Raw genomic sequence first — 19,702 nt, forward strand, 5'->3', positions numbered from 1 at the left:
ATGAAGGAGGCGGGGCCGGTCGGATCCTCCCAAGTGGGTTCCCGAAGAGGGGGAGTATTGGGGCCGTCCTTGGTCATGAATATGCAGTAATCGCGCTGAATATGCAAGAAAGGATCAACATGGCGAGGCCAATTGCTTGTCCGGAAGTAGCTGATATCTGTCGAGCGGCCTCCTGGGACGGCTGGGCATCTCCTAGCCTCTAATGGGGCGCTGTACGGAGCTCTCGTTCTGGATCCTCGACCTGAGCCGCTCGAAGAGGTCTCAGCTCAAAGGCCTTCTCCGGAAGGACGCTGGCCACTGTCCGGGAGAGATCACGGGACCGCGACAATCCAGGAAAAGCAGATTAGCCATTGGGTGGGACACAAAAATCCTGGGGGACTCAGGGTCAATGCATCTGAACATTAGGAAATCCTACCCCTTCTAGAATATTTCAAAAATGGGGCGGGGGTGGTGGTGCGGGGATCCCAAGGGATTCTCCAATAAGAGCAGGGGGTAGGACTTCCACTGTCCTTCCAAAGCAGAGATGACACCAACTGCACAGCCACATTCAGAGTGATCCTTGTTTGATGTCAATATCACGTCACCACCCCAAGGTGGGGAGGCATAACCACGAGGAAGGGAAACCATCGCTCAGAGAAAAAAAAACACACTCCCTTCCCCCACCGCAGCTGCTTGCTCTGTTTGCCTGAAAGCCCCAGACACTCCAGCCCCAAGGCTTTTCTCTCTGCCGCTGAGGGAAAAATCCTCCCGGTGGCTCATGGCCTGCCTGCCTCAGCCACTTTGATCTGCTCCTCAGACCTCCCTTCAAGCCCCAGCCGTAGACTCCTGCTCTCCAGGCTTGTTCCAAGCCTGCTCTCCAGGCTTGTTCCAGGTCTTCCAGGCAGTCTTCTAGGCAATCCCTCTCCACTGAGTCCCCAATCCACCATTGACTCCAAGGGGTGTCACTCTCCCACACCAGTTCTTTTATAGTCACTTGTTCTCCCATGTTTGTATTCCAGTTTTTCCTTCTGTTTACCCAGTCCCCCCCCACCCCACCCCCAGGCTCTCAAGTTCGATCTCACTCCACCTGCCCTTCCCTCTCACAGCTGAGGTTCTGGGTGGTGATGTTGGCAATGCTACCCAACATGACCCCTGCCCCCATGATGTCAGAAGGTGCCACGGTCTCATAGAGCACATAATACTGTAACATCAGAGCCACCACCACCTCAGAGTGCAGGACGACACACACCAGGGCAGGGTGGGCCTTGGTGACCGCATAACTGACACACACAAAGGAGACCAGGGCGAGGATCCCCACTGCCCCCACACAGCTCCAACTCAGAGGATCATTAGGCAACACGGGGATCTGCAGCAGAAAGAGGCCTGGCACGGAGCCCACCAGCCCCACCAAGCCAAAGAGGAAGGCCACTGTCAGTAGGCAGGAGGGGAAGTCCAGGGAGCGGTACACCAGGAGGCCCAGCGACAGTGCCAGGCCACCCAGGAAAGTGAGCACATAGCCCAGGTCAGTGTAGAGGCCTGTGGTCCCCTCCTGCAGTGTCCCTAGTCCAGGTCCCACAATGATGATGAGCCCCAGGATGCTGCCCAACAAGCCACACCAGTCATAGCCACTGAGACGCTGGCTCTCGAGGCAGAGGGCAAGGAGAGCAGAGCAGACGGTGGAAGAACCTTTGTGGACGGTGGCATCATTGCCAGCGGGCACCACCTGAACCGCACTGTAGGCGCATCCAATGCTGAGGACGTTGAACAGGGCATGGAGGCAGGCCCGGCCCCGGACATCGGGAGGTCCCAAGAGGGGGTCACCACGCAGTTTCAGCAGCAGGGCAATAGGGAGGTGGAAGAGGCATCGACAGATGAGCAGCTCCAGCGAGGGTAAGTGGGAGGCCTGGTAAGCCATACGGAAGAAGGGCCCACGAAGCCAGCGGGCAGGCCCCCACCCAGCAGGGCCACGAGCAGGCCCTTGGTGACATCAGAGGGCCGGCAGCGCTGGTGCGAGGGGAGGCTGGACGGAGTGGAGGGCGGTGATGGCTGGGTGAAGTCGGGCAGGTTGAAGTAGGGGTGACAGCCAGCCTGTTAGGGAGAAAGGAGCGCGGGCATTAGGGCAGCCATAGTCCAGGGGACCGGGGGTAGGGCGAATGCCAGGCTGGGTTCTGGGACCCTGTAGGGCAGTAGAAGGGCAGGCTGTCTTGCCGAGGAACTCTTGGGAGCTAGAAAGGGCCTGAAAGATGGATGAGGTGGTACAGTGTGGGTCTGGAGCCTCTAAAGCAGGAAGCAGGGAGTGAGCAGTCCTGGAGCATCGTGTTTCTCTGGGTAAGTTGTTCCCGGGAGGAGAAGAAGAGGACCCAGGGATGCTCTGTTGGTTTGAGGAAGGGGAGGCGGCCTCAGATGCTGTGTATCTGTGTGATGTCACAGGTTCCAGGGACATCTGGGAACACCATTATGAATTTTGCTTGTGGGTGTCTAGGAAAGCTGGGAAGTTTTAGAGAAGGAGGGGGAAGGGAGCAGCCAGGAGCTACAGGGAAGGGGGCTGTGCGCCCCTGCGCCCCACACTCACCATCTTTCCCTTGGACTTCCTCCTCTCCTCCTGGCTCAGGGGCCCTGGGCCCTTCAGAGCTCCAGCCATTGTGAGCTGGTTGGAGGGGTGGCGGAGTTCTTCCCTGGAACCTCCCTGAGGTGGGGGTGGGCCGATTTTCTCAATGTTTCCAACTCTGCTTGCTTTACATTTTTGTGACTCCAAAGTCTGTCTGATTCTTTTTTTCCTCTTTTCAACTACCTCTGTGATGAGATATCTTCGGTGTTTAGTTAATTTGTTTATTTATGTCTTGCCCGATTTCAGAAAGGTTTTATGGAAAGGACCTCTGAGGGCCAGCTCCTCTTTCTCCTGAGTTTTGAATTTTTGAACACCTGGGAGGAGTCTCTGGGACTGTCCCTCTGGAGTTTCAGGAATGTGTTTCTCCTCTGTGTGCTTCCACCTGGTGGTGTTGGTGCTGTCCCAGGAGGTCCACACCAAGTCCTCTGCATTTACACAGAGTACATACATGTGGATGTTTCTGCCGGTGGGAACAAAATAGCAAGCTGCGTGTTCATCTGCGCTGGTAGCCATTTACGTGTACCTGTTCTGTAGGGCTGGGGCGTTCCCAGCTCGTGGCCTGGGGGGTCGGGGGGGTCCCTGTGCATTTCTGGAGAGGGAGTGTGTGTGTGTGTGTGTGTGTGTGTGTGTGTGTGTGTGTGTGTTTCTCCAGGGCTGCCCCTTTGAGTGTGCTGAGCCTGGGTCTGCGGGTCCCATTGGGCCTGATTGTGAGCCTGCCACGTTGTGTGTCTGCGGCGAGGGTGTGCGTGCTCTGGGCGGTGTGCACCACTGAGTGAAGGGCGTGCAGGGGGCGGGGGGGGGGACCCCTTCCCAGGGAGTGGGTGGTCGTGCGGCCCCGCGCCGCTGCTGCTGCAGCCAGGCCCGCGCCTAGCTCGGTGCCCACCCGTCCGGCCGCCCTGCGTGGCGCCGTTCCCTTCCCGGGATCGGTCCGGGCGCAGGCCGTCGGGCGCGCTCGCCCCGAGCCCGAGCCCGGAGCCTGGTGTCTGTGCCTGCTGCGCTGCGCCAGCCTCCTCTCGGCGGCGGCGGCGGCGGCGGCGCTGGGGGGGTACTGTTTCCGGGGGTGGGGGTGGGGGTAGGACCGGGGCGGGGGGAGCCGATGATGTCAGCAGCGGCGGCGGCGGCGGCGGCGGGGCCGGGCCGGGGCCGGGCGCTGGGGGGGCCGGGGCCGGAGCCGGAGCCGGAGCTGGAGGCGGGCGAAACCGGAGCGGCCGGTGGCGGCCACGGTGATGAGTCGGGCCTGGCGGACGCGGCGCCATCGCAGTCAGGTGGGCCCCGGGGCGAACCGGGCAGGGCCAGGGCGGACCGGAGCCAACAGCCGGGCCCCCTCCCCGCTGCCCGGTGCCGCGGGGGCCCGGGCCGCGTCCCGTGCCGCGACCGCTCCCCTTTGGGGTTGACCTGGGGGCTCAGGGGTCGGGGGCTGAATCTGGCCCCGCCTCCAGGCGCGCACGGCGCTGGGGGGGGGGCGACTAAGGGGGCCCGGGTACGGCGTCCGACCCAGCGGCGGCCGGGGGGGCGCGATCGCCTGGGGTCGTGGAAAGGGCCGCGCTCATTCCCCGCTTGAAGGGTTAATTCTGCAGCCCAGTGTCCCCCTCCTCCTGTGGGGCACGTTGGGGTGGGGCGGGGCGGGTGTGAGCCCGGGCCGGCGCTGCAAGCCGCTGGGAGGGCGATGGCGTAGGAGCCAGGCAGGGGGGTGGGGGGAGGGGTGGGCCGCCGAGTGCCCTAGAGTTGGGGTGTGCGGGGTGCGCAGGGCGAGCAGGCGACCCGGAGCCGCCGCGCCGTCGGGGCAGGGTTGTGGCTGTGAGTCCTGGAGCTTGTGTGTCTCCTCCTGTGTTGTGGGGCAAGGTAAACCTCTCCTGGTCACCACTGTTGGCTGGTGCGGCAGCCAGGGGTCCTGCAGGGCTCTCCCGGGCTATGGGGACAGAAAGCCAGACGGAGAGAGTCCAGTGTTGTGGGGCAGAATTACAAGATGTGGCCCTGTGGCTTTGGGTGACAGGTCCGCATTTGAAGCCGGGCACAGTACCGGCGGAGTTTGTTAGGTGTGGGGTTTTTATGTTTTACACCGGCGTGTGTTTTCTTGCACATATGTGTCTGGCGCTGCACATATGAACTATTTGGGAACTGTTGTTTTCTGCGTAGCTGGTGAGGGGTAAGTGCTGTGGAGGGCGCCGGAGTGCAGGGTGTTGTGTGCCCAGCTGGAGGGGGCAGTTGTGTACCCTTGAGTCTGAGTGGGAAGGTGTCAGGTCCGGTGCCGTTCATGCGGCCCTGCTGAGGTGTGGTCCAGTCTCGGAGACGATGGCCCGCTGGATGGGTTCTTGGGTGCATGTGATGATCAGGTGGCACGGGGGAGGGAGGGCGCGGGGGGTGCATGTCTAGAACTCAGGTCCCGCGGGTCCTGCAGGAAGTGAGAAGCCCCAGGGTGTGTCTCAGGTACCCATAGGGTGGCTGGCGCCAGTGTGAGGTGCCCTAGGTGGAACATGCAGGTTGTGTTTATGGGATCGAGGGGCAGCCGAGCGAGGGGAAGGTTGTGTGTTTGCGACATTCCCTACGGGATTCTTTTGTGACGTCGTTTGTGGGAGCCCATCTGTGCTGTTGGGCTGGGAAGCAAGCTGGTCAGAAAACACTTGTGGGGAGGGCGATGGCGTGACAAGGGCCGTGTGGGCCTCGGACTCCGGAGATCAGCTGCGAGCTGTGTGTGCGTGCCTGCCTCTGCGTGTTGGAGTGGCCGTGTGGGGCTGCTGTGGGGATATGTTAGAAGAAGGAGGGGAGATAAATATGGGGCAGAGCAAGGGCAGCAGGCAGGAGGCCTGGGTGTTGTCGGGCAGCCCAGCTAGTCTGTGCAGGGTCTGTGTGCTAGCCCCTTGCCGGCCCGCCCAGCGCGTCAGGGTCACCGGGTGGAGAGGCCTGGCGGCTGCGAGGAAACTCAACTTGGACAGAGCAGCTCCTTGGCCATGTTTATGTAAAGGCCGGGTGTGACTCTTGTCACTGAAATGGAAAAAAGAAACATGAAGTTTTCAGTCTCCTCCTGCTTCAACCCTCTCTCTGCCCCCTTGCAGGGATCTCTGCTATTCTGTCTCTTCTGTGATGCACACTGGGCCCCTTCTGCGACCGTGGAAGGGTCTGGGAATGGAATTTGCTCACTAGGCAGATTCCTCAGAACAGGTTTTCCTCACCTTTGGGGCCCAGGCCCTTCTGTAGATGTGTGTGTGTGTGTATGTGTGTGTGTGTGTGTGTGTGTGTGTGTTCCAAGTGTACATATCGCTGTGGTCTGCCCCTGGCCTGGCGGGGAGGGTGCATATGCACGGGGGCAGGGAGGACACTACGGCCAGGCCCCCCCCACTGCGTGGGGGCGTGCTGGCTATGTCAGGCCTGCACAACAGGTGCACCACGGCCTGGTGGAGGGCAAGGAGGCCTAGACTAGAACTGAGGAGTTCGGGCCCTACCCCTTCCTCGCTGGCACCTTCCCTAAGTGAGCCTCAGTTCCTCATCTTTAAAATGGGGCTAATCACCTGCCCTGTCCGTCTTCCAACAGGGCTGTAGGTAGGTAGCACATGGAAAACATACCTGGAAAGTAGCTACAGTCTGGGGACTATGCCTGTGCCAGTCACTGTCAGCCCTCTGCCAGCACTGAGCCCCTTCCTGGGGCTTGGTTAATAACAACAGTAAACACTTATTTAACACTGTGCACCAGGCACTGTCCTCAGTGCTTTTACGTATGGTCACTCATTTAGTCCTCCCAGCGCCGCGTGGAAGTAGGAGTTCTAAGTACCTCCCTTTTTCAAATGAGCCAGCCGAGGCCCAGAGAAGTAATTTGCCCAAAGCCACTTAGCTAGTAAGAAGTAAAGCTGGATTTGAACCCAGCCAGTCTGATTCCAGATCGTGTGCTCTTTATATGTGTCCTCTAGTGCCCTTTTGAAGCTTTCTGTGGGCCTCTCTGTGCACCACCCCCGCCAAACACACACGCACTTCTACCCAATTTCTGCAGAACTTAACACCTGCACCAGTCCATTTCAGAAGACTGGTGTGTTTAAACAGTGACTTAGGGAGTCTCAGCCTGGGAGGGAGAACCTAGCATCCACTACTGGATACTGGCCACAGGAGCACAAAATGTTGATGAAGCAGGCAAAGGAGAGATTGTTCTTGTCCTGAGGGTCAGGGAGGGCCAAGAGGGAGGTGGCATTTGAGGTAGATCTTAACATTTTGGAGGGATTTGGGGAAGAGGCTGGGGGCAAGGTTGTATTTCTAGCAGGAGAACCAGCATGGACGGGGGCATGGAGGTGTGGGACTGCTGAGGATGGAGAGCACAGCGTGTGCTTAAGGGGAGACTCATGCAACGCAAGAATAGAGAGGAAGATGGGAATTAGACACGAATGCTCGGCTGAGGAATTTGAGCTTTATTCTGGAGTGGAGGCCCGAGAAGGTTTCTGAGCCCAGGAGTGATGCCACCTGAGCTGCTTCGGGGCCGTTGATCCTCAGTGAGAGGAAGGCTGGATGGTGGAAGCTAAGACCAGAAGCAGGGGAATAGCTGGGAGGCCATGGCCTTGGACCATGAGTGTTAACAAGGTCCTGAGCTAGTTTGGGGGCCAGAGACAGGTTAGAGGGAAGGTTTCCAGAGCCATTCCCAAGCTGGGCCGCAGGGAATTCCCTGGCAGTCTAGTGGTTAGGACTCCACACTCTCACTGCTGAGGGCCCAGGTTCGATCCCTGGTCAGGAAACTAAAATCCCCTAAGCCGCACAGCATGGCCAAAAAAGAAAACAAAAAACAAAAAAAACTGGGTTGCATATTTGACCAGACTCAGTGGCTGCTGGATGTGGAGAGTGAGGGAAAGGGTGGAGTCAGATATGACACAGTTACCATTTAGCACGTGAGACCTCGCGTGGTGATTTCGGTAGCCCGCTGGCCCCGGCGGTGTGGCAGAGGGAAGGACCCTGCATCTGGGTTCACACAGGCCTGGATTTGAATTTTGACTCTGCTGCTCACGAGCTGTGTGACCTTGAGCAAGGTAAATCCCTCTGTGAGCTTCAGTTTCCTCATCTGTAAAATTGGGATAATATAAATGCCAACTTTGGGTGGCTGAGGAAACCAATAAATGAGGCAACGCATGTAAAGCCCTGGAGGTAAATCAGGCAAAGCGTGAGCACCGTGGAAGTGGTCAAGTTACGCTCGCCACCCCCAGCTCCTGGCCAAGTCAGTCCAGGACTGAGGATGGCGTCCTTCCTGAAAGTGGACACACTCCAGGACGACTTTAAGAAAGCAGGTTCATTCATTTACCCAAAATGTTTTTGATCTCCCACTATGTATCAGGCATTGTTCTAAGCACTGGAGGTAGCAGTGAACAAAGCAGACAAAAATCTCTCCCTCCCCTGGAGCGTGCAGTTAGCCATGAATGAACAGTATGTCTTACTAAATGCCAAGGAGGAAAATAAAGTAGGGGAGAGGGATAGGGAGTTTGGGGAGGCACGGGGCGGCCAGGGAGGGCCTTGGGGGAAGGTGACTTTTGAGTCAAGGCTTAAAGGAGGTGGGGCAGCAAGGCATGAGGCTACCTGAGGAAAGAACATTCCAGGCAGAGGGAACAGCAAGAGGTGGGGTGTATCTGGTGGCAGTCCTCAGATCCGCACCTCAGTCACACCTCTAAGATCACACAGCCAGTTAAGAGTAGAGAAATGGTAAAAACAAACTAAAAACCACAGAGCCATCAAACCTACCCTGAAGCCTGATTTCTGCCCCTTTTTCTTCACCACTTCCCCCCACCATTTTCCGGGACTGAGTTCCAAGATGATAATTAGAGCTAGCACTTCCTGAGCATTTGCTGCATGGCAGGCGCTCTTCTACGTACTGCCAGTCATCAGCTCGTTTATTCTTTACAACCCTATGTAGTGGGCGCTTCTCATTATCCCCACCTCATTGACAAGGAAACTGACATACAGAGAGGTTAAGTAACTTGCCCAGGGTCCCATAACTAGTGTCTTCTCCACCTCCCATAAACCCTTGCAGGGCAGTGGCCTCTGGTGGGGCAGTTGAACTCAGCAGAGCAGGGTCCAAACCCAGCTTGGTTAGCAGTGAGACCAGAGGCAAATCACCCCGTCACTACGTTCTCTCTACCTGCAAGTGAGGTGTCTAGAGTATTTAAAGCCTCAGTTTCCTCATCTGTAAAATGGGTTTGACACTAGCCCCTGCCTCACTGTGGTCCTTTTGAGTGTTGAGATAATGCAGATAAAATGCTTAGCACTGGGTTTGGCACATAATATTTTTCTCATCAATGTTAGCTCCAAGTACCATGATGATGATGGTCCTAGATGATCTCCAAGGGCCAGGCCAGCCTTGGACCTCTATGGTTCTAAAAAGCCTTGATAGGCCTTGTCCAAATATCTTGGCAGTCAGCACACAGCCACGCCTCAGTAGGCACCAAGCCCATATGGCTGTGCAGGTGGGCAGGCCTGGCCAAGGGGGTGAGTGGGGGCCAGAATCAAGCTTTGCTGTGCGTGGCCTTTTCCTCTGTTTTTTTCCCCTTCCTCTAATTTTCACAAAGATCCTAGATGGGCTGGTGGCGGCCCTAGCGGGTGCTGTTCAAAGAAAAACATAACTGTTTTCCTGTACACTCAACTCATGACACTTCTGACACGAAATGTGTGGGTTTTTCTCCCCACACTGACCAGTTCTCTGACACTAGCTGGGTGTCCTACAATTCAGTTCAATTCCGATACTGTCTGCCTGGAGATAGCATCAGATCCCAGAGGTTAAGGGCTCATTCCCACAAGACTGCCCCCACTTCAGATACCAGTTTGCAAGCCCAGACCTCCTGTAGTTTTTTTTGTTTTAAAGCTTTTAGTTTTATTTTATTTTATTTTTTGGCCATGCCGCGCGGCCTGTGGGATCTTAGTTCCCCGACCAGGGATTGAACCCGTGACCCCTGCAGTGGCAGCACAGAGTCCTAACCACTGGACCGCCAGGGAAGTCCCCAGACCTCCTGTACTTCTGACTGACCATCAAGACATCGGGCTTTCTCATGACCCCATCCTCAGACTTGATAATTTGCTAGGATGGCTTATAGAACTGAGGGAAATACTTACATTTATTGGTTTATTATATAACAAAGGATATGATAATAGCCAAATGAAGAGGTACGGAGGGCGAGGTCTGGAAGGGTCCGAGTACAGGAACTTCTGTCTTCACAAAGTTGGGGTGCACTACCCTCTCGCCATGGGGATGTGTTTAGCAACCAGAAGCTCTCTGAACCCCATAGTTCAGGGACTTTTATGGAGGCCTCATCACATAGGCATGATCGATTATTACCTGAGTCTCCAGGCCCTCTTCTCTCCCCAGAGGCAGTGGGGGACTGGGGCTGAAAGTTCCAAACTTCTAATCATGGCTCTGTCTTTCTGGTGACCAGCCAGCATCCGGGATCCCACCAAGAGTCGCCTCATTAGAACAAGAAACTCTCCTATCACCCAGGAAATTCCAAGGAGTTTAGGAGCTTAATGTCAAGAACTGGGCTCAAAGACCAAATGTTAGAATAAGATTCTCCTAGCACCCCTGTTACTTGGGAAATTACAAGAGTTTTAAGAGCTCTGTGTCAGCAATGGAGACAAAGACCAAATATATTACAGTTGACCCTCGAACAGTGTGCAGGTTAGGGGCGCAGACCGTCCACGCAGTGGAAAATCCAAGTATAGCCTTACAATCGGGCCTCCGTATCCAAGGTTCCGCATCCTCGGATTCAACCAACCTCGGATCGTGTAGTGCTGTCATATTTACCATTGAAAAAAATCCACGTGTAAGTGGACCTGTGCAGTTCAAACCTATGTTGTTCAAGGGTCAACTTTATTTCTTGTTATATCACAGTATCACAGCTGTAAACATGTCCTTCATCCTGATGTGATATAATCAAGAACGCAGGCTTTTGAGCCAAACTTCCTGGGATCAGATCCCAGCCCTGCTACTAACTGGTCATATATCCTTGGGCAGCTACCTAGCATCTCCGAGCCTCAGCCTGTCACTTTAAAGTCAAGAAGCTAACTGCTACCTTTTAGGGTAGTGATGAGGAACAAATGAGGTAATGCAAGTAAAAGCATCAACTCTTGGGGGTCCCCGTTGGCTGGTGGCTGTCACAGAAGGGAGTGGGAGGCCTTGCTCTCTTTCCCCATTTTACAAACAGAACTGAACACCAGACCGCGAACGGGGCCCCTTCCCCTGGATTCCTGACCCACCTGCAATCCAGCAACTCAACTGATGGAGAGGCATTTGACCTAGGTGTGTGCCTGGCAGTCGGGGCTGTTAGAACTTTTGGATATCACCCCTGTTTACCACCCTCCTCATCCTCCAGGAGAGGGCTCAGAGCAGTCTTTCGGGAACATGAAATGGGCTGTGGAGGGAAGACATCTTAGCCCAGATAGTATGAGTAATAAATGGGAAGAGAGCGTTTTCTGGGGGGTGGAAATTGTATGAGGAACTCCTGACGCAGGACACCTCGGAGGTCATGTCTGACCCAGGGCGTGCGCAAGGGGAGGGCTCCCAGGCTTCATGGAGGGTTCATGAGAGGGGCCGAGAGCTCTGCTCTCAGGTCAAGAGTCCTGGGTCTGTGAACAGGCCCCACCTGTTATGACCAGCTCTCTGTGTCTTTGGCTAAGTTACTTTATGGCTCCGGAATTGAGATCTTCAACTGAAAAATTAGCCCCCAAAGCCGAGGCTGTGAGGTGCTTTCTGGGCAGTGACCACCACAGCTCACATCTGAGCTGCCTGCTATTCCTTTTGGATGAGCCTCCCAGCAAGAGTGAGATAGGGGTTGCATTCCGCACCCTCCCCTTTTTAAGCCAAAGTCCTAAAGCCATCAGCTGTCAGAATAAGGAGTGGGACCCAAGCTTCCTCACTTCCGGTCTGGCGGCCTTTTAGTGCCCTTCAGAGATTGGAGCAAGCTGGCACGTGTGCAAGAGTTCGTGGTCTTCAGTGGTCACCTGGCACCTAGGCCAGAAACCCCCTCTAAGATTTGATGTCAAGAGGTCCTCTCCTAATTTGAATATCTAGCAGCTTGGTCCAATGAAAAAGCTCAAACAAATCTATCTTGATATGTAAATGAGACTATTATAGTGAAAGACAACATGCAAATCTTTGATTTCCTTTGAGCCCCGAAGGTTGGGCCAAAGGGACTTGAGAGTGATCCAGCAGGCTTCCCTGGACCTACGGGATTGAACTATGCTCCTGGATTGTTTTGAGGCAAATTGGGAATATGCAAATTATCTTGTTCCTGTACTTCTGGGGGCCAGCAGCACAAGACTTTGCAATAATTTGTGTGAACTCCTAGGTCCAACTGGAGGCAGCTCAGCAAATAACCTGTCAGGCTCCCAGGAGGGTCAGGGTCTGCAGAGCAGCCTGGGCCTCGTTGGCCCTGCACACTGCACCACCCCCCACCTCCTGGGTCCCCTCCCGTCCGGTTCCCTTATTGAGGTTTCTGTTTCCCCACAGAGGGAAGAGGCCCGGCAGAAGGGACTCGCTGAGCCACCCCCGCTCTGCTCCATGTTGGCTGTGCTCTCAGGTGAGGTGGTGCGAGAGGTCTGCCCCGCGGGAGGCTGGGCCTGAGGCAGCAGGCCAGCAGAGCAGCCGTGTTGTCCAGGCCGGGGAGTCCTGAGAAATGGTCAGCAGAGGCTGTGGGGCCTCCCTCCCCCTCCCAGTGGGAGAGAGGTGTCCATTGCTTACCTCGCTAGTCTGTGGCTTGGAAGTCTTGACCCCTGACCTTCATCAAGACCTGAGGTATTCCTGGCCTCTACCAGCCCCCGATGTTTGACACACGGGCGTTGGATGCTGGCCGGACGTGGGGTGGCTAAGGTTAACCCCTCACTTCCGTGACCAGAAGTCAGTCAGCCTTCCACCCGTCTCTGGCCAACAGCCCCCAACCCCCTCCCAGCTCACCTCTGATTTTAGAGGCCCCCGCCCTCTGCCCAGCCTCTGAGATCCTCCCCTGGCCTCTTCTCCTCCGTCTAGGCTGGCGCCATGCCCCCCCCAGCAGAGGTGACAGACCCGTCCCATGCCCCCGCCGTCCTGCGCCAGCTCAATGAGCAGCGGCTCCGTGGCCTCTTCTGTGACGTCACCCTCATAGCCGGAGACACCAAGTTCCCTGCTCACCGCAGCGTCCTGGCTGCTTCTAGTCCCTTCTTCAGAGAGGCCCTGCTCGCTTCAGCCCCACTGCCCCTCCCACCAATTACTGGGGGCTCTGCCCCCAACCCTGCCTCCACCACAGCTTCTTCCTCCTCCTCCTCCTCCTCCTCTCCCCCTCCACCCTCACCTCCCGCTTCATCCCCACCCCGGGTCCTGGAGCTGCCAGGGGTCCCAGCAGCTGCCTTCTCTGATGTCCTCAATTTCATCTACAGTGCCCGGCTGGCACTACCTGGTGGTGGAGGGGACGGGGCAGCCGTGGCAGAGATCGGCGCTCTGGGGCGGCGTCTGGGCATCTCCCGCCTGCAGGGCCTGGGGGAGGGAGGTGATGCCTGGGCACCTCCTGCCCCAGCCCCCATGGCCACCTCGCAGCCTGAAGAAGACAACTTCGGGCCTGGGCCTAGGCCAGCTGGGGAGTGGGAGGGTGACAGGGCTGAGGCCCAGGCCCCTGACTCACAGCCTCCCCTGCCCCGGCGGCCCCTCCCTTGCCCCCGATGTGGGAAAAGCTTCATCCATCCCAAGCGGCTGCAGACCCATGAGGCACAGTGTCGTAGGGGGGCCAGCACTCGGGGGTCTGCAGGGCTGGGAGCCGGGGGCTCTGGCCCCAGTGGCCCTTCAGGAGTGGACGCCTCAGCCCTGCCCCCACCAGTGGGCTTCCGAGGTGGTCCCGAGCACGTGGTGAAGGTGGTGGGCGGCCACGTGCTGTACGTGTGCGCGGCCTGTGAGCGTTCCTACGTGACCCTGTCCAGCCTGAAGCGGCACAGCAATGTACACTCGTGGCGGAGGAAGTACCCCTGCCGCTACTGTGAGAAGGTGTTCGCCCTGGCTGAGTACCGTACCAAGCACGAGGTGTGGCACACCGGGGAACGCAGGTGAGTGGCCTGCACGGCCGGGGATGGTGGGGGGAGGGGTCACATGGGACCTTGTCCACTCAGGGATCACAGGGACAAGGGAGAGAATGGGCAGAGCATGGGGCCTAGAAACTCATCCTGAGACGCCTGCTCACCCACTAGCCCCTGCTCACCTGCTTTCCATCACTCACCCTTCTGCCTCCCTTCAGCCCCGTTTCCTTCCACTGATGTTTATTAGCACCTCCAGGTGTCATGTCCTGGCTTGGTGATGTGGAAGAGACCGAGGAAGAGAAAGTTGCTTCATGGGACAGGACTAGGGAGCTCAGGCATGTCCAGCAACAGCTGTAATGCACCCCTGTTCATAAGACATTTCCCCCTTCTGTCATGTGAGCTTCAGAAGAAGGCTGTGGGAGGTAGGCAAGGTGTGTGATTATTCCCAGTTCACAGACGGAACAGCTGAGGCCTGGCATCTCACAGCCAGTGGGGGGCACTGTACTGGGACTGGTGTCCTTTCTGAGGCTGGCAGGGTGAGACAAGCAGCCTTTAAGGAGGGTGAGCAAATGGCTGGGGCAGTCCAAGGTCTGAGTGGAGGCAGGAGAGGACGTGGGAAGCTGAGGCCGTAGCTTCACGGCCCCTGACTCAACTGGCTCTGGCCCTGCCCTGTTCCATGCCGTCCTGGCCCAGGTACCAGTGCATCTTCTGCTGGGAGACCTTTGTCACCTACTATAACCTGAAGACCCACCAGCGAGCCTTCCATGGCATTAGCCCGGGCCTCCTAGCCAGTGAGAAGACGCCCAATGGAGGCTATAAGCCCAAGCTCAATACCCTCAAGCTGTACCGCCTGCTCCCCATGCGGGCGGCCAAGCGGCCCTACAAGACCTACAGCCAGGGAGCCCCCGAGGCCCCCCTTTCTCCGAGCCTCAACACTCCGGCCCCTGCGGCAATGCCGGCCAGCCCACCACCCGGACCCCCACCTGCCCCAGAGCCTGGCCCCCCACCGTCTGTCATCACTTTTGCCCACCCAGCTCCCTCTGTCATTGTACATGGGGGTAGCACCAGTGGTGGAGCAGGGAGTGGGCCGGCCAGCGCAGGGGGGGCCCAAGCCGCCTCAGTCATCACTTACACTGCTCCGCCACGGCCCCCCAAAAAACGTGAGTACCCACCTCCTCCCCCTGTGCCTGCAGCTGCCCCCGCCAGCCCAGCCCCAGCCGGCAGCCCAGCCACAGCCACGGAGGAGGCCAAGGGCCGGAACCCACGGGCCACAAGGACTCTGACCTACACGGCCAAGCCAGCTGGTGGGCTTGGCGGGGGCGGGGGTCCCTCTCAGCTGCAGGCTACACCTCCACTGTGTCAGATCACTGTACGAATTGGTGAGGAGGCTATTGTCAAGCGCCGCATCTCAGAAACTGACCTGCGTCCTGGGGAGCTGAGCGGAGAGGAGATGGAGGAGAGCGAGGAGGAGGATGAAGAGGAGGACGAGGAGGAGGACGAGGAGGATGAGGAGGACGAGGAGGAGTCGAAGGCTGGCGGGGAGGACCAGCTCTGGAGGCCCTACTACTCGTACAAGCCCAAGCGCAAGGCTGGAGCCGCAGGCCCGGGCAGCAGCGGGGGCGGCGGGATGCCCAGAGGCCGCCGGCCGCCTCGCTGGAGACAGAAGCTGGAACGGAGGAGCTGGGAGGAGACCCCGGCGGCCGAGGGCCCCGCAGGGCGTGCCCGTGGCGAGCGGAGGCACCGCTGCGGGGACTGTGCCCAGACATTTGCCACCCTGAGGAAGCTGCGCAAGCACCAGGAGGCCCACGGCGGGGGCTCCCACAACTCTCGGGCTGGACGGAAGCCTTCCACCCGCTTCGCCTGCCCTCACTGCGCCAAGGTGTGCAAGACGGCAGCCGCCCTGAGCCGCCACGGGCAGAGGCATGCTGCCGAGCGGCCCGGGGGTACCCCCACGCCTGTCATTGCCTACTCCAAGGGCTGCGTTGGCACCCGAGCTGGGGACGTCAAGGAGGAGGCTCCCCAAGAGATGCAAGTCTCCTCATCCAGCGGGGAGGCGGGTGGCGGGAGCGCTGCTGCTGAGGAAGCTTCCAAAACCGCCTCACTCCAGGACCCTGTCATCTCAGGGGGGGAGGAGCCCTCAGTGGTGGCAGGAGGGGGTACCTATGCATACCCACCCGTGCAGGAATTTCCACTGGCTCTGATCGGGAGCGGCCGGGAATCTGGCAGTGGCAGGGGAAAAGCTGGGAGTGAGGGGCCAGTGGGAGCTGGGCGGGGGGACCGGATGGAGGGGATGGGGGCTGCCAAAGTCACCTTCTACCCTGAGCCCTACCCACTCGTCTATGGGCCCCAGCTTCTTGCCGCCTACCCTTACAACTTCAGCAACTTGGCCGCTCTCCCAGTTGCTCTTAACATGGTCCTACCTGATGAGAAGGGTGGGGGGGCCCTCCCCTTCCTACCAGGGGTCTTTGGCTACGCAGTCAACCCTCAAGCAGCACCCCCTACCCCCCCAACTCCACCGCCCCCAACTCTCCCTCCACCAGTCCCCCCTAAGGGAGAAGGGGAAAGGGCAGGGGTTGAAAGAACCCAGAAGGGAGATGTGGGGTGAGCTCTGGGCCCAGATCCCCCCTTTCACCAGATGCCACCCTCCCTGAACCCCTGCCACTACCAGCTCCCTGGCCTCCCTGCCCCTTGGGAGCCCCTCCACACTCTTGTGCAGGGACTTGGGGGCCTCTGGAGCTCAGGGGTCAGGCTGCTTTGTGTGAGACTGTAGTTTTCCCACCACCTGGGAAGGGATCTTTGGTGGTTCCCCTCTCAGTTCTCCTCCAGGGAATGGCCTCCGTGAGGGGCAGGGCCAGCTCCCATCCCTTCTCCAGCCCTTGGGGCAACTGAGCAATATACTTAAATGAATCTCTACTCATAGCCCCCACCAGCTCTGAATGTCTAACCCGCCCCCCTGATTCGTAAACCTAGGGGGAAACCATCTCTCTCACCTAATGTTCCCCCCTCGTTCTGAAGCTTTCTCTAAGCCCTTGCCCAGATGCTTCCCAGCACATTCCATCCTTTGTGGCCCAGGGCCTGGACCAGACCATTGTGATACCTGACACTTACTCACCTGGGAGTGTGGCTTTGGAGTCCATTCTTCCCGACGGTGGGTTTCTGTGCCCATTTCCTTCACATTAAGATGCCATCCCTTCCTTGGCTTCCATGCCTTTGGATCTTCCATATTCCTCCTTATACTCCTAGACTCTGGAGATGGCCTCTCCCATCCAGGTCAAGGAGGTGCTGGGGGGAGGGCTACCTATCTGTTCCATGGCTGAGTACTTTCCCAGCCCAGGGCAGCACCAATCTCAGCCCTACTTTGACCCTCAAATCTAGTGAGCCCCAGACTCTTCCAAGGCAAAAGAAGTAGGTAGATTGCACCTCTTCCTGCCTCTACATATGGCCTCTTCTGGGCTAAACCAGATTTGGGGGCCAGGAGGGAGGAGCTCTATATGGGATGGGGAAGGGAATCTACTTTCTCCCTGTTTTTTTCCCCGATGGTTTCTCCCAGACTAGACCAAATAGCCAGAAAAATGGATGGGGGTTGGATGGGTGGGTAAGCCCAAGATTTGCACATGACCTCCCATCCTTACCTTAACCCCCTTTTTCCCCCAGTATCACTTCCCTCACCAATCACTCCAGATGGTTTTTGGTGAACCATCCTACTCCCTTGGTGGGCTTTGGGGTATCCCCACCAACTTTCCCTGCAAAATAGCACCTTACACCCCATCTTTGACTCAGTTCCCCACACCCAAAGATCCCAGCCTAGGGATGGGGTACAGGGACCTTATAAGTCCCTAATCCCTAATTTGCACTAGTTAACCCTGGTCAGGGGTCCCTATGTTTCCTTCCAGTGGGGGAGTTGAAGAAATGTTTGCTCCTAATTCTCTTTGATAACTGGGCCTCCCCACTCTGTGATTGGATGAACATTTTCCATCCACCCACCTCCCCCCCCCAGAAAAAAAAAACCAACAGCTCACGAGGGGAGAGCCAGTTTGGGGGAGCAAATTTGAAAAATGGGAATTAGAGGAGTGCAGTTTAAAAAGGGGAAAAGTTGTCATCCAAATGGCAGCCTTTTTCTCAGCTACTGTTTTTTGGGGCCAAGATGGCTGCCCTCTCAACTGATGCTGAAAGGGCAAGATCATGGCTTTTGGAGGGAGGGGGTTTGGGGGGAGGGACAGGATCAACCTCCTGCCTCTTCTCACCCTCCCAGCATACGGAAAGGGGAGGTTTTCGACAGGCTCCCTGAATGTTAACCACGGAGGAGTGTCGCTCCTTCACTCCTCCTCTGTCTCTTTGCACTTTTCTTGGTCTTGGCCACAGTCCGAGTGAAGAGTTTCCTACTGAATGTACCATACCGAGTTCCAATTTTTAAGGGGGAGAAAAGTTTAAAACGGGGAAAAATGCAAAAAAAAAAAAAAAAATCACAAAAAAATTCCCACAAATCTTGTTTCTGGCACTTTAGAAAAACTGCGAAAAGAAGTACATAATAAAGAATACATATATATCTACACACAAATTATATATATAAAATATATATATATATATATATATATATATATATATATACACAGCGGAACCACAAGAGAGACTGAGGAAGGCCTTGGAGGCAGGGGGCAGATGCGATAACAGTCCCCCTATATCCTTAACCTGCACTCCTCTGAGGCAAAAAGGCACAGAGATGGAAGGGGTTGAGGATGGACCAGGGAATTTGAATTTCAGAACAGGTCAAAATTCTAAAACCATGGACATTTTGGGAGAACTGAGACTGTAGACATTTATTTTTTTGAAAATATGATTTAGGAAAATAGTTTCCAGAATTTGGTGGTTCTGGGCAACAAAGGAGATTGTGGCGAAATGGCGATTAAAATACATGTATCTGAGTTGGGGAACTTGAATATTGTGAATTTCACATGTTGGAAATTTGGGATTTTGCAATTTTGTCTTTTGAAAATTATTAAGTCTTGTCAGTTTGTGCCCTCTTTCCCCATGTTCCCTGGGCAGAAGGGTGACGGTGGAGTGGGAAGGCCACTGGTTCTGTGCCACAGCACGCAAGATTTAGAATTCTACAGACTCTAGCTCTATACGTAGTGAGGACCCAGATTTAGAGAAACTGACCAATATTTATCTCCGCATTTGTGTGTGTGTCCAACTCTCTAGGCCAATAAACCAACAAGACAAACGAACCGTGCTCCGCAGTGGGATGCCAGGTGCAATTATTGGCGTGGCTGGTGGGTCTGGCTGGACAGGGACATGCTAACCTTGTCCCACAGGGATCCCTACAAGTTGTAGCTCTAGTCTCCCTCTTAGGATAACAACTTCCAGCAATTAAGTAGGTGTGAGAGCCTGTTGACCCTAGGTACTTCACTGTAATTGCTGCAGCCACTAGGCTAAAGCTGACTTTGCTCTGACCTTCAGGCAGAAACATTAACGCAGTCCAGTTCGCAGAGCCTGCTGGGCACAAGATCTTCATCTCCCAGATGAAGCCCTTTCTCCAAACTGAAAGGAAACAGGCACAAAATGTGTGATGGCCATAAGAGACACCAACACCCTTTCTTGTTCCACTCCTGGCCTCCCACGGGCTTCAACTCCCTGTCCCTCCTCCCCTCCCCTGTATTTTGTCTAGTGTTATGCAGGCATGGGCAAGTAAAATGAGTGGTTAGGTGGGTGGGGCCTTGGAGGAATTCTGATACAAATACCTTGACCAGAGTGGGCAGCCACTAATCAGCTCTAGCAGGTTGCTGCCAACAGGGGAATCAGACCTGGTGCTACTGTAGTTCTTAAAAAGTTTCAAGAGAAGCCAGAAATCCAAATTTCTCTGTGAAATATCCACATTTTAAAAGTAGCAAACCAATTCAAATTTTAAATTCTGCTGGCCAACAACATGGGCCAAACAAAACACACCAGTTTGTAACCTCTGATGTATACTGTATAATGCTTTTGTTCTCATCTTCTCATATGATCCTCAGACTAGGGAGCAGATATTATTATTAGCTTCATTTTACAGATGGGGAAACTGAGGCACAGGGCAGTTTAGTAGCTTGTCCAAAGTTTGAGCACCAAAGCTGGAACTTGAGGTTTTTACAGTGT

The 19,702-nt window shown here is 56.2% G+C and overlaps 1 protein-coding gene across 5 annotated transcripts; it reads left to right on the forward strand.

Moving 5' to 3' along the window:
- The first annotated feature begins 69 nt into the window (after positions 1 to 69).
- Positions 70 to 18,803, forward strand: LOC149744761 (zinc finger and BTB domain-containing protein 4). Of its 5 annotated transcripts, none has more exons than XM_089899861.1 (5): positions 3,733 to 3,852; positions 10,741 to 10,835; positions 12,045 to 12,114; positions 12,561 to 13,603; positions 14,267 to 18,803. In XM_089899861.1, exons 4-5 carry the CDS (start codon positions 12,570 to 12,572, stop codon positions 16,176 to 16,178), a joined length of 2,946 nt encoding a protein of 981 aa, XP_089755987.1. In that variant the 5' UTR covers positions 3,733 to 3,852; positions 10,741 to 10,835; positions 12,045 to 12,114; positions 12,561 to 12,569; the 3' UTR covers positions 16,179 to 18,803. The 5 variants fall into 5 exon arrangements, with proteins under 5 accessions (XP_089755985.1, XP_089755986.1, XP_089755987.1 ...); XM_089899862.1 differs by lacking the exon at positions 3,733 to 3,852 and adding an exon at positions 4,486 to 7,587; XM_089899859.1 differs by lacking the exons at positions 3,733 to 3,852; positions 10,741 to 10,835 and adding an exon at positions 70 to 1,869.
- The last annotated feature ends 899 nt before the right edge of the window (positions 18,804 to 19,702 follow it).

This window comes from Delphinapterus leucas, chromosome 19 (assembly GCF_059928025.1).
Source record: "Delphinapterus leucas isolate spDelLeu-1000000601 "Yukka" chromosome 19, BTC_Dleu_Yukka2, whole genome shotgun sequence".
Classification (NCBI taxonomy): domain Eukaryota; kingdom Metazoa; phylum Chordata; class Mammalia; order Artiodactyla; family Monodontidae; genus Delphinapterus; species Delphinapterus leucas.

Excerpts from the sequence above, each read along its gene's own strand:
- LOC149744761 (XM_089899859.1), top strand. The coding sequence starts at position 1,751 with ATGGAGGCAGGCCCGGCCCCGGACATCGGGAGGTCCCAAGAGGGGGTC. Across the intron at positions 12,115-12,560 it reads CATGTTGGCTGTGCTCTCAG|GCTGGCGCCATGCCCCCCCC; the intron begins GTGAGGTGGTGC and ends TCCTCCGTCTAG. Across the intron at positions 13,604-14,266 it reads TGGCACACCGGGGAACGCAG|GTACCAGTGCATCTTCTGCT; the intron begins GTGAGTGGCCTG and ends GTCCTGGCCCAG.